Raw genomic sequence first — 14,482 nt, 5'->3', positions numbered from 1 at the left:
ACGACTGTCTCGTCAGTGGTCACTTGCATCGACGTCCGCTGCTGTGGTTTCGCTTGCCGGTGCTGCGGGGAAACAAACTGGAGAGGAAAGCACGGTGCCTCTTGTTTCTGCTGGCTTATAATGTAAATTTCTGACCGTCTCGCGTGAAAGGATTGACACTTATCTTTCGGTACAGCCTGAGGAATAAGTAGGACTTGTAATCAACATTTTGTTGGCTTGTGGTTTCATTTTGAATTGCATCATTGTGGCTTACCTGAATTTCGTTATATTAAACTCTTGACAGATTTCATGAAAGACGGGCTTAGGACAGCTGTAATTCCTGCTACTAATACTCTCAAGTTGTGCCCTTGTTTCTGAGTAGCTAGTAGCAGTCGGCTGTATTACTTAAAATCCTGGAACACTGTGTTGAAAGTACTTCACTGTAGTGTGCCTGCGTTTCCCTTAAATGAGCTTTTCTCCGATTCATAAGTGTTTTGTTCTTCCATTTGTTCAGCTTATGTTTAAAAAACCCCTTGATTGTCTTTACTGACTACAAGCATTTTGTACATGTGACACATTTGCTTATCATGAAAATAACCAGAGTAGCAATAAGTTGTATATTCTGAGCTTAGAGTGCCAATATGGGGTTGTTGCAGTTAACTCCACATTTATTCAGGACAATTTTTTGATACCCTCTAAGCACTTTAAAGACTGTCATTCCTCTGCAGCCACACCCTTGCACCTTTTGTAAGGTGTGTTCCTGAGAATAGAAATAGCTGCCCTCATTAAATGGGCACACGCACTCAAGCATTGTTTGGAAATACCACCATGTTTTGATAATATTCTCGCACCAAATGAAAGTTTCCCATAGTATGCTTCATTTCAGCTTCACTCAGCCGTCTGAAATTCTTTATTTTTGGAAAACTCCTACACTGCAAATGTCCTGTACCTTGAAACCTACTGAATTGAGCTCTATAACTCAACACAATTGCTTTCTTCCAAGGACATATGGTACACATAATCCCTTGGATACGCTGAGTTTACATTGTCTCCTACAGTAACTTAATAGACTGGTACTGCTTAGTAAAAAAAAAAAAACTGTTGGGAATTTCACCTGGAACCAATTGGGTTTTCTTCCAGGACTATGCTCTGTCTTATTGCAAAATTTTTACTAGGGAATTGAAATTGTCTATTAGACACATCTTATGGAAGTGAAGGCAAACAAGCTTGCATCACACACAAGGAACACTACTTTCAGCCAGACACTACAAACATGCACGTTTTCTACCACTTGTACACCCTGTTTAAGGGACCCCCTGCTACGAGCCAGTGGTGCTTATCCAGTAATTGAAGTTGTTTCATTTAATCACTCCGAAGCTGATGAAAACAATTCAGTGCATAAAGCTGGTGATATCTTTTTACAAAAGCTTGATTAGTTCACTGTTCTGTGTATGCTCAGTAATATGCTGATCCCAGTCAAGACAATCAATTGGCTTCCAGTTGGGCGTTCTAATTTGAAAATTTCCGCCTGTGTATTTGGAACCAGTTGGAATGTCCGTTTGGAAGGCTCAAGTGGACGTTCTAATTGGAGCTTTGAATTGGTGTCAAGTACATAACTGTGAATTTTCCAATCGGAAGGTCCATCTGGAACTCAATTCTTGTTTTGACAGGGGCACTACATTCACTTTCCTACTGGAGTTTGCAAAACCAGTTTGATAATCCAGTTGGACCAACCAAATGGATTGCTAGGCCCCAATTTTTTTAATCCATTTCGCTGTCCAATTGCACCTGTTTTGTTCTAGTTGGGTCTAATTGGAATTCCCAACTGGTCCCAATGGTTTTTTTTTGACTGGGTGAGTAATCGTATCTTTAGGGCAGTGTTATTTCCCATAGTAGTTAGTTCAAAATTGTGAGGTAACAACATTCTACTGAAGTTAGTACTGCCCATGGAAATTAACTTTGCAGAATGGAGTTTTATTCTGAATTTAGTTTAACCCACTGGTAATAAACAGCAGGGTGGACTCAAATTTGTTTGCAATGTCTGATTTTATTGAGCCTGCAGGTAATAAATTTGTTATTGATTATACATGGGTTCATTGTCATTTCAACTGCAAATTAACATAGGTTGCAAAACCAAATTGCATTGAAGCTTACTCTCGGCTTGTGCACTTATACATGCAAGAAACAAAGTGTCACTGAACAAAGATGCAGTTGAGAATTATTTCACATGAAATGGTACAAGCTTCTTTTAGGTGGGAACAATAAAGAGATATTACTTGTATTCTGGCATTCATCAAAATTTTGAGAACTATTTAAAGGGCAGATTTTCTTGAACCTCCAGTGGTCGAATCTCACCAGATTGCCAAGTTATTACAGGTGCGATATTCATGCAGGTCAAAATAATGCCACAAAAGTTTGAGCTGTCTTGCTTTAACAGGAATGAAAGTATTTGACACTGCTTCTGCTCGCTCAACACATACTGCAAAAATGTCAATTGTGGGAAGGAGTGAATGAAGTCTGGCCTTATGAGTGAGGTGCTAAATAGGTGAGGTACTCTAATGACTCGCAGTTGTGGATATTGGATGCAGAGTTATTTATGGCAAAGTTATTTACACAAGCTCTGCTGATGTAAAAAATTTTAGAACTTTGGTTAACATAGCTTGTTGGGCAAGTTGGTACTGGATTGTCATAGCTGCAGAGCAGAAGATGTGAAAGCTAGCAAACAAGACTCTGTTCAGTACTTCTGCAATTGAAATTTTCTTGGCAGTGGCACTCTGTATATGTGCCACACAGGCAACCAGCCAATAGAAAAATGCATGCATTTTGCATATAGACAACCTGCTGTGCACATGGGCAACCTGCAATTGTTCCGCTGCATGCCTAAATAAAAACTGCTGCCGTCAGCCACTTCGGTCATGATAAACGCGAGGCCACATTCTCAACAATCGGAGGCACGCATGTGGCTGATAGCATTTTTTGACTAGGTGCTCTCGATGCACAGTTAGCTGACGTGTGTCATGTGTGGCTTTGGCAGGGCATGGAAGCTCGTGCCTATAAGCATAGGAAGGTGGCATGGAAAAGCACTACAGGTGCACCAAAAACTGCTTTCTCCTCTCGCTGGGCTATGTATTGGAGCACTGCGATTGACGGAGCAAACTTGATTGCCGGTGTCTGTACCAGTTGTTTCGCATAACCAGCACTCAAAAAAGACAGCAAGTGGACATTTCATTCACATTCCAACCACTGCAAATGTAGCATTCTAAGGGTGAAATTTTTTATGATTTCATATGCATTTAACACTGTTATTATGCACAGAACTTTGCTACTTGCTGAAAATAAGTAGTGTGTAAATCAGCAATGGTAATCAAGTATATGATCATATGTTGCTATTAAAATATTTGCCTTCTTAATACAGGTCCGTAAGTTAGCTGAAAGACTTCCTATGAACAGAGAAAAAGAAAATAGCAACTATGATAGTATACATTGACTGTGGGCCTTCTGGTGTAAATTACGAATTCAGTGGGGATTTAGCTTCCCTGATGATCATGCATGTGAAATAGTTCTGTGCTTGATGTAGACATTGATGCCTCGGTAAGCTGCTGTTGCATGTGTCGTAATAGTAGTCGTCGTTAGCCTGGATATGTCCACTGTGGGACAAAGGCATCACCCGTTTATTTCCTTTCGGCGTATGTTACCTATCGTAATTAATATATGAATCTGCAGGTTCTGGCTGGTCTTTGTGTAAAGAGCACAATATTAAATATGAGCATTTATAGGGCCAACTCTTAGCACTTTCCTGATTTTACTGGCAGTCTCCACAGAATGAACGGAGTTCGACACGAGCCGTGGGCTCCTGAAGGATGGCTGTAGCTCCGGTTGTAATGCATGTAGCTGTAAAACAGGTATACTATGTTTGGACATTAAGATCCATTATGTTCTGTCGTTCATAATTATGATTGTTTTAAAGTGCAAGGGGCTCTAGTGGCTGATAAGCGGGCTTCAACTGTTATGCTCCCAGAAAGTGGATGTTGCATTAATTTTAATGTACTATCAGCAGAAGTTTACGGGATGTAGATGTGCAGAAAAAAAGCTGTTTTATGAATCAGTCACCTGGAAAGTGTGAAGGTATGAGGGGATGTGCATTCTCCGTTGACTGGTAATAAAACAGGTTACTGCAATATCACAATGAAATTTCAGAGAACGCCCATCCTGTAAACTTCTGCTGCCAATAGTGCATGGTCATCCACTGCTAGAGTGAACACAGATGCACCATATGTTAGATACTTCAGAGCTAACAAGCAGGTGCAGGCAGCGTGTGGAGCTGCTGTGGCTCCTATGCTTCTTGAATGCATGTAGTAATGCGCTTATTGCTCACGTGTGATGCTCTGCAGGTCTTTAATCCAGCTTTATCACACGCTTCTGTATTCACTCTAGTCAACAAACCTGTACATATCTTCAAAACAAGTTCCAGAAGATAACCTTATAGTTGTGCGGAGTGTTGCATCTTTCTAGTGCCAACTTCATATTGCAGTTGTAAACCTTTTTGCGAATTCTTGCTTGCTTCATGCTTTTGATGGTGGCTGCAGCAGTGGCAGTTGATAAGATGGTATGGAAGAGGCCAGAAGGATGTTGCATATGCCACTGAGTTGGATCGTGCTATGAAGAGTAGGGATGCTGAAGTTGGGGAAGGGAGAGTTTCAAGCCAGAAGGTGTTGGAATGTTTGCATGCTCTTGTCCAGTGGTTGTACGACTTCTGGCCCCGTGCTCTTTTATGGTGTACACTCTGTGTCAACATTGTATGCTTGGTATCAAAATGTGTGCTAAATGTCAGGTGCACACTCTGTGTCAAGCACAAATTGGGAGCAGCTCCCTGAGGCTGGATGAATGCTAAGCATTTGAAACGTCTTTGTTACATGCCAAAGAAAGGAGTTTTTTTTTAATGATCTTGGTATTGCAACATAAGTGTTAAATTTTTAGCATTCCTCATGTTGCCAACCAAAGGAGTGTTCCCTGAACAGTCTTAATATTTCCATACTTTGATCTGTGGGACTTTGCGAGAAATCAGCTCTACATGAGCCAGAGGTGGTGTGTACAGGAAGTTAAATTATAGTTTTCTTATGCTGCCGCGGTGGCTCAGTGGTTATGGTACTCTGCTGCTGGCCCAAAGGGCGGGGGTTCGATCTCGGCCACGGTGGTCTAATATCGATGGAGGCGAAATTCTAAAGGCCTGTGTACTGTGCAATGTCAGTGCACGTTAAAGAGCCTCAGGTGGTCTAAATTTCTGGAGCCCTTCACTGCGGCGTCTCTCATAGCCTGAGCCGTTTTGGGACGTTAAACATCCATAGACAAAACCTTTCTTATAAATCTGGTTCACTGGGAGCAGCCATTTAGTTTCCAGCCGCTGGGCGACTCTGCAAGCTTATTTGTAAAGAATGGTTTGTCCAGTAATGTTTTATAGCTTCTTTAATTTTAATTGTGGAATATACCATGCCATTGCAGAAATGAACATTTTCAGCATTGGCAGTGGTCTCTTCTCGTGCATAGCAATTTGGGGTTGTTTCTCAGCTTAGTGGATGGCATGGCCCTATTTTTCAGGCGATTCCCTGGCAGGCTGAAGCCACCAGACGCAGGGAGCCATGGATGTCCAGCCAAGGGACATCAAGATTTTGGAGACTGTGGATGACATCCAGGAGCGGCGTGAGCAGGTCCTGGGTCGTTATTCCCAATTCAAGTCTGAGGCCCGCCACAAAAGGGATCGACTCGAGGAGTCTCGCCGCTTCCAGTACTTCAAGCGCGATGCTGACGAGCTCGAGTCTTGGATTCACGAGAAACTGCAGGCAGCCTCGGACGAGAGCTATAAGGATGCAACAAATCTGCAGGTAGGCATCCGACAATGGCAAAGGGCGTGAGCTTGACCTTATTCTTAGTGTCTGGCATAAAGAGAAGGGTACAGCATGTACAGTTCTTGTATAAGGTACAGTACCTCCTCGCTTGGTCTCATGATGCACAAACCACGTAGACACTGTTCTATTAAGCATAAGTTGTACTTTCTAATCAGGAAAATGCAGTCTGGCAATGGTTGTAGGGAATAAAGACAAGTTCACAGTACTGATGGTAAGGATGTTTCCACTTATGTAATGCCCTTTGGGCATTTAAGGGCATAATAAATGAAGGGTGATGAATGCTGCCTTCACAGCTAAGTTACCCAAGAAAATGGGATACTATTGCAATCAAAATTTTAAGAGATGTGTGTTCTCAAAGGAGTTTATTGAAGCCACGCCCGGCGACACAGCTGCACGCTGTAACCAGCGTATAGAGTGTGCATGTCCCCTCATGCATTCATACGTTTCAGATGAATCGATTTCGTGACTTCGACGAAATAAATTTTTCCCCGCATGCTTATTTCTCGTAAACTTTTGATCTGAATAGTACATTAACGTTACTATTCCTGGCATTTTATGTTGCTATTCCTATCAATTATGACACTGAACGAAATTTTGAACATCCGTGAGAAAATTACTCGCTAGTATTTTACACTGGAAAAAAATTCTTCACGTATGAAAATACCATATTTAGGCGGAAAAGTGTTTTTGATACCAAAAAAAAAAAAAAGGCGCCTGGAAGGGTTAATGAAAACCCGATGTGATCACTGCCAAATGTGAGCTCTGCCCACTCTTGTTTGATCACCTCATTAAATGGGTAGTGGTACCACAAGAAGATCGGGCCTGTAGTGCAGTTTTTATAACTAGCTGTAGTGGTTAATTTGTCTGCAATTGTGGTCATTTTCTCTGATGCTGTTTTGAACGTAAATAGTAGTGCTATCACATTATCTTTATTGCCTCACTGGCTTTGTGAATCGTGAATTGCCTATCGTAGCAAGGCCATTGCCTGCCATCTTATGCCCAAGTTGATGTATATATCTCTTTGACTTTTGTCTCAAACTGTCAGCTTCCCTAGGCTGTTTCATTTGTGTGTGTTCATTTGCACTCTGGCAGCTTGTCTCCTAGTCTTACTGTAAGCTCCATTCTCGTCCACATGAGTTAGGAGTGTTAGTTTTATTTATAGATGGTCTGAATATATCAGCTCTTTCTGCAGCATTAAGTGCTCATTAGTGAAATTAGTTCACTACTGTTAAAACCCATTAGCTTAATTTTTAATGATAGGGGTCATATTTGGTTGACTTTTCCTGTCTGCTAGCTATTCACAAATATTTTTAAGGTAGGTAAACATTAATGAGTGCATGGCCTCGTATATAAGGCTGGTGCAGTATTACTTGTAGCATCAGTTGCAGGTGTTTTATTGGATGGGAGTGGCAGGCAAGAGCTTATGGCGGCACCTTATATGGCAGACATGTTTGTTCTCTTCATGTTAGGCTAGTCATTCTATATTCATAGCAGTTATGAAATCAAAACTAAATTTATGACCTGTGTTTGCATACAAAGATATTTGAATACAAGTGCAGAATCCACTTTCACATTCAGATAGCTATTCTGTGACAATGATCAGACATACAAGTGTAATTTGGTTATGAAGGTTTGCTTAATCTCCAAGGCTATGGTCGATTTTGTCTTTTGTACTAAATAAACCTAGTCAAAAAGTTCCAAAACTAACTTGGAAGCATTGCAGTGGCAGCATGCATGTGGGAGAAGCTATTTTCAAGATTATAACCATTTTCGAGATACTTTTTCTCCTTTACATTGAGGTTGCATGGTTATTGAACTGGGTGCTGAGTTCAACAGTGGTCATCTAGGAATGCTTGTTAGTGCCAACTTTTCAGTATGATCTCATTTAACATGGTCGTTGCAAAAGTTGAGTTATTGCCTCCCGGATAATCAACTCTAATCTCCAGTTATCTCTGCGCATACTGTGTCTTGTCTGGCCGCTGTCGACTGGCTAAATAATGCATTTAGTGTATTGTTTATTCTGTACTTGTCTGCGAAGTAGGGTTTCTATTTGAAGCAAGCACAGGTCTAGGAGTTCCTTTGAAGATTGTTGACATTCTGGGCAAATAAAACTCTTGGTTGCATCTTTTTTTTTTTTTGCACAGGCAAAAATTCAGAAGCATCAAGCTTTCGAAGCGGAAGTTGCTGCTCACGGCAACGCCATCGTGGTGCTCGACAATACAGGAATGGAAATGATTGGCTATGGTCATTTCGAATCGGAAAAGATCAAGGTAAAGTGCAATCTCCTACAAATCTACAAAGCACTATAGTTATGTTTTCGTTATGCTTTGGCCTAAGTGTGGTGGGGCTTGAAAAGTTTTTTTTCAAGCAGAGTTCATCTTTAGAACTTTTAGGTTACCTGGTGCAGCAGTCTGTCATATCCTGTTCTTAAGATGTCCAAGCAGGCTACTTTTTTTCTCAGTGAAATGGCTGACACAAATGTGCACTGGTCGGAAGTATTTGTAAAGCTGAATATTTTGAATGCTATTTTGGAAGAGGGCAGTGATTATTTCCCCATAATTTAGCTCCTGTTGTGTAATTAACTTCAACTGGCATTTCACAGTAAATAAAATATCTGTATAAGCTGCACACTGTTGTGAACACTTTGCACTCGCAGCAAAATTTGTCGGTGCAGGAAGCTATTTTTGCTATTTTGTGGCAGTGTTTCTTCTTGAGGAAGCCTTGGTGGGTAACTCATGTTTGTACAAGGTGCATTATGTTCTTGATACCTCTCTTGCTGCATTGCTGTAACAGTGCATTATTTTTTTTTTTAAGGACCCAGTGAATGGTTGTACAAGTTGTATTGGGTCTCAACCAAACAAATTTATAATGTGAAATTCTGTGAAACTAAGAATCTGATGAGTTGTTGATGTTGCAAGCAGCTGCTGGGAGTACATGTGACATGGTGTCTGACCTTCAAGCATTGCTTTTTAGTATGACCATGTCACTCTTGGTGTTCCATGGAAGGAGCTTGTGCAGCACTGCTTGTTGTGCATACAAGCATTCTTGCATATGCTCTTACCACGTGCTCAGCCCTGGCACATTGCAGTGATCAGGCATAGTATTGCTTTATTGGGGAGTTGCAGGAGGAGTTCAGTTATCTTTTTCTTTTTGATGCTCTATGCAGGTTTCTCTTTAGCATGTGAAAGAAGTGATACCATTGGGGACCAGGTTATACAGTTGGTGATAACGGTCAGACGTACTGTAAATGCGCCATGCCTAAGCTTGAAATAAGCTGGGGTTTATTGATATGGTGACTCCCTTTCTGGAACTTTAAAACATTTAAAATACTATAAATGCATGGAAGGAGCAGCACGAGAAGTCTTTAAGAAAGCTACTAGTATTTGTGGGCAAATGAAGTTTGTATTTCCAGTTTGGGCATATCGTCTTCCTGTTTCAAGATGTGCATCATAACAAACAAAAAGGGACACTAACAATTGGGATAATGTTATTTGTTTCTTGTTATCAGTGCTATGCATTTGAATCTACTTGTTCTATAGGTTTTGTCAGCTATCTGCAGCACTAAACCTTTCCACAGAGCTGTTTTGTATTGTTAAGCTTGTTTTTGTTTTTAATTGTACATAGCAAAATGCTAGTTTTGAGGCATGCAGCTATTGAGGCATTTTCAGTTCATATTCTCTTCAAAGGTTGTTACAGATCAGGAGTATGTGCTTTCAGTTCATATTCTCTTCAGATCAGGAGTATGTGCTTTCATTCAAAGCCTGTGTGTTGTTTTGTAAGGAAATTTGACTTAGGCTTACATTTTTTTGCTGTTGGTGCATAGTAAGGACTACACACCATTTAAGCTGTGGTATTCATGAATGTGAATAGACCTTTTGCGATGGTAGCAGTTTTGGGAGCTTATTTCAGGTACGGACTGGAAATAAGTGTTCTCAAACAAATGTATATAGGCAGTTGCATAAGTTATTCTGTTTATGACTGAGCAGATGCTTTACCAGTAGTTGCTTTACTGTTGACTTTTATGAAGGCACAGTGCTTGCGGAACTGTGTAGTGCAGTAGAGACGGTGCTGCGTTTGTTCTGATCTGGATTACTGTATTTTGCAAATTGTTCAAGTTCTCAAGGCCTAGCTTGATTACCACCTGTTTTTTTTTGTTTTTTTTGGGGGGGGGTTGGAAAAACTTAATATTCCCCCCCCCCCCTTTTTTTTTTTGCAAATATCAACCCACTGTTTAAACATCCCCTGCATGATTGGTGGCTGTGCACTTTTGTAAGAGCACACATTACTCTGACGATAAAAGGAACTAACAAATTATAGAAGGGCTTATTGAGATACAGATGTGGTTTCTTTAATCTTCTTTTCGCTGTAGTTTATGCTTGCCTAGCTGGTCACACCAATCTACCTCTGGTAGCTATGCAAGTAAAGTGTGTACGTTCTAGGTGGTGTGCTGAGCATTCTACCAGTCTTTTATGTCAATCATGAAGGGGCTTGGGGTACCTTGACCATGGCTGCCAGCCATGATCTTTATGGCGAGTAGTAGTATTGAAGGTAGAGGACTGTGGCATTTAACTCCTGCATATAATACAGGTCCTGGCAGATTTTATGTGTGCAGTACTCGACCATTATTGCTGACTTTCTGACGTATTGTCTCTTTTAGTTTTTGAAGTCAAATAGCGAAGACTGGCTGGCCAGTGTTTTGTAGCCCTACAAGCCTACCTTGTGTACATAAGTGTTGCTCATTGGGGTGAAATCTGGGTTTTTTTTTCATGTCAATACTTGATAGTTTTGCATGCGGTGTGATGTGTGGACAGTGTGAAGTTTTGGAAGGGGCAAGTGCTTGATTTACTTTTTTAATGTGCCAGCAATGCCTTGATGAGCTTCATCGGCTCTGGGAGCTTCTCCTGAGAAAATTGGCAGACAAGGGACAGAAGCTGCAGCAAGCGTTGGTGTTGGTCCAGTTTCTGCGCCATTGTGACGAGGTCATGTTCTGGATCAACGACAAGGTGAATGCCGTTAAGATTGCTTTGCAAGTGCATTGGTCGTCATTGTGTGATGCGTTGTGTTTAAATAATACTAACATATTGTCGTGTCCGGTCGCTGTGTTGAATGCAGCGAAAGACGCACACGGTACTTTAAGACTTCGTTTATTTAAAGCCGATGAGGGTGCGACCAGCGTCGACCGAGGCAGGAGCCGAACTGGCCGCCCGAAGAAAGGAGGGAGCCGAGAAGCGTCCACGGGAGGGAGTGGCTTCCCAGAACAGGAGGAGGGTGCGGGGGGGGCACCGTGGGGGGGCATCCGGCGACAGCGTGCGACGAGGGGCAAGCGGTCGTTAGGAGGAGGATTGAGTGGTCGTTAGGAGGAGGATGCGAACTGTCGTTAGGAGGGGAATGCGAGTGGTCGTTAGGAGGGGGCGCACACACACAAAAGCAATAAGGGGACACAACACTTCCTTCCCCCTTAGAAAGTTGCCTGGTATCGTGCAGGGGGTCGGCGCTCACGCGTGGAGGCGCGCTGGCTTTGTGCGCTCGGGGGAGAAACACTTGTAGGCTGGCTGTTGTTCGCTGTGTCTCCTAGGTCTGTCCTGGGCGAAGTCTCTTCTTCCGGGAAGAGGGGCCAGGCTATGTGGGAAAATGGTGCACGTGTTCTCTCCGCTGGCGGACAGCTCTCAGACGGCGTCGTAAATCTACGCAGCTGGTTGAGATGTCGGCGTGCTACTGTGCCATGTATGTTGACGAGCCAAGAGCGCTGGCCTATGCGTCTGACAATTGTAGCTTCCTCCCAGCGTGGCTTTTTCAGAAACTGTCGGGCGAGGACGCGCTGCCCCTCATTAAGCGTGCCGCAGCGCGGAATTGCTTTTTCTTCCCGGAACGTCTCTGCCTTTGGCTCGGGGAGGATGGCTGTGAGCTGGGTTCGCATTTCACGCTCGAACATCATTTTCGAGGGGGTCTCGCCTGTTGTGCTCTGAACCGTCGTGTGCTGCTTGAAGAGAAAGCGCGCAAGGCGGCGCTGCAGCGAGCCTGTCTGATCTCTTTCAAGGGCGCGTTTTAGCTCGGCTACGTAGCGCTCGGCTTGTCCGTTTGTCGCTGGGTGGTAGGGGGCCGATGTAACTGATGAGATCCCGTTGTCGCGATAAAACTTGAGGATCTCCGCAGACACAAACGGTGTTCCGTTGTCCGACACTACCTTGCGCGGCAGGCCGAACGTTGCAAATAGTGATCGGAGGTTGTCAATGACTGCTGCCGAAGTCGTCTGTCCCATTTGCCTTATCTCAAGCCACTTTGTGTAGGCATCTACGACCACAAGGAAAGTGCAGCCCTCAATTGGTCCTGCAAAATCAATGTGCAGTGTGTGCCATGGTGTGTCTGGCTTTTCCCATTCTGGGACAGGAGCTTTCGGCGGGGCGCTCCGGCTGCTCTGGCAAGGCTTGCATTCTCGCACCACTGTTTCGATGTCGTTGTCAATGCCAGGCCACCACATGTAGCTTCTGGCACACTTTTTCATTGCAACGATGCCCCGATGTCCGGCGTGGATGAGAGACATAGCTTGTGCGCGTAGTTCTCTCGGCATCACAACTCGGGACCCAAATATGATGCAGCCGCGATGGGTGCTCAACTCTGTAGCTCGCCTGCGGTAAGCGTCGAAGTTGTCCCCTTTGAGTTTATGCACGTTGCCTTGTTGAACAGCTGTGTAAACTAGCCGGAGAGCTGCGCACTTCTGCGTAGATGCTGCAACTGTGCCTGCTGTAAGCGGAGGTTCTGGCAGTGCTTCGAACATCAGAACGTCTCCTGGTGGAAATGGTTCGTCAACAGTTGCGTCTAGTGGCAGACGGCTTAGCGCATCGGCGTTTTGATGTTTACTCCCATTGCGGTAGACCAGAGCGTAGTCGTACGCTGAGAGTTTGATGGAATGCTGCGTCGGCTCGATGACACCTTGCTGCTCCAGTTTGTCCAACTCTTTTTCAACTGAATCTCGGAGAGCAAACGGCACCGGCCTGGCCTTCAGAAATTTGGGTTGCGCGTTGTCCAACAACTCCAGTGTGACCGGGGGCCCTTCGTTTCCTGGAATCTCTTCCAAGAATACTCTTTCATATTTCTCTTGTAGTTGCTCAACCATGTTCTGGCTCGGCGTCTGGTGTATGCCGCATATCATCACGCCTAGTGGAGAAAACCAGTTTCTCCCTAGAAGGCTTGATCCTGTGCCCTTCACAACAAGCAGAGGTAGCGTATGGGTCTGGCCGTTGTAGTTAACCTGCACGTTGGCAGAGCCCAATAGTGGCAGATTCTGTCCTGACCACGTTCGCAGGTACGTGTTGTCTTGTTGCAGGGCGGGTGCGTCAGATGGCCATGAAGTTCGGAACGTGTCCTCACTGATCAGAGTACAGGCTGCGCCGGAGTCCACCTCGAACTTAATCAGCTGGTGATGTACGCTTACTTCTGTAAAAATCTTCGGTCGCGTGCCGAGATTCATGGTGTTCAGGTCGTACAACACAGATGGTGTTGCTGATGTTGTTCCATGGAGATCAGATAGCGGCGTATTCTCTGAGGCGTTCACGCTGTGATTAGGCTGGGAAGGTGACTTTATCTTGGCAAGTCTCCGTTTCGTAATGCATGCTCTTTCGATATGCCCTCGCTTGTGGCAAAAATTACACGTGGCTGACTGGAATCGACATCCCTGGGGGTTGTGTAGGTCGTCACACCGCCAGCAGCGTTGTGCCTTTTTGACCGATTTTACAACAACAGAAGGCTTGCGCACCTGGTTGCTTGTCTGGTGTACCGGCTCGGTGTTCCGGCGAATCCCTCTCTGCTGGTGACCGGCGCTCTCCGCTCGAACGGCGATGTCGTAAGCTTTGCTGAATGTGAGGTCCTTCTCAGCGAACAGGCGCTGCTGCAGTGACTCGTCACTCAGTCCGCACACAAATCTGTCACGTAACATCACGTCCAAGGGAAGCATGGTGGTGTTAGCAGAAGAAGCTGCGTCTCCCTCCTGCCCGGTAGCTGTTGTCGACAGCGTTCCAAAATTGCAGTCGGCAGCGAGCTTCTTGAGCGCTGCTACGTAGGCGCTCACTGTTTCTCCTTCCAGTTGATCTCGTCGTTGGAAGCGAGCCCGGCTGTAGACCTCGGATGGCCTTGGGTCGTAGTGCTTTTGCAGCGCTTTTACGATGTCGTCGTAAGACACTGCCGCTGGTGTGCTTGGCTGAATAAGGGCGCAGACAGTATCGTAGGTCTGCTCCCCGCACAGCGTCAGCAGGTTGGCCCTCTTCAAGGCTGGGTCTGTGATGTTGTTAGCTTCAAAGTAGAACTGAAGGCGTCCAACCCACGATGACCACGATGAGCCGTTGAATTCTGGTATCTGATTGGGAAACCCTCGCGTAGCCATGGCTTGTCAATAGCGTTGCGTAGCGCAGGTCGAATCCACTTTCTCGTCGCCACTGTCGTGTCCGGTCGCTGTGTTGAATGCAGCGAAAGACGCACACGGTACTTTAAGACTTCGTTTATTTAAAGCCGATGAGGGTGCGACCAGCGTCGACCGAGGCAGGAGCCGAACTGGCCGCCCGAAGAAAGGAGGGAGCCGAGAAGCGTCCACGGGAGGGAGTGGCTTC

The 14,482-nt window shown here is 44.6% G+C and overlaps 1 protein-coding gene across 3 annotated transcripts in view; it reads left to right on the top strand.

Annotated features, from left to right (window-relative positions):
- alpha-Spec (alpha spectrin) overlaps positions 1–14,482 on the top strand; it is a 79,202-nt gene that overhangs the window by 1,312 nt on the left and 63,408 nt on the right. For all 3 annotated transcript variants that reach the window (XM_089581996.1, XM_089581994.1, XM_089581995.1), the window contains exons 2-4: positions 5,575–5,858; positions 8,027–8,152; positions 10,745–10,885. In XM_089581996.1, coding sequence (XP_089438122.1) covers positions 5,616–5,858; positions 8,027–8,152; positions 10,745–10,885 — 510 coding nt within the window. In that variant the 5' untranslated portion in view covers positions 5,575–5,615. The remainder of the gene's footprint in view (positions 1–5,574; positions 5,859–8,026; positions 8,153–10,744; positions 10,886–14,482) is intronic.

The sequence above is a fragment of the Amblyomma mixtum genome, chromosome 3, assembly GCF_055824585.1.
Source record: "Amblyomma mixtum isolate Tamu chromosome 3, ASM5582458v1, whole genome shotgun sequence".
NCBI classification, from domain to species: Eukaryota; Metazoa; Arthropoda; class Arachnida; order Ixodida; family Ixodidae; genus Amblyomma; species Amblyomma mixtum.
Note: the sequence above shows the minus strand (reverse complement) of the source record. Positions and strands in the feature narration are given on the sequence as shown.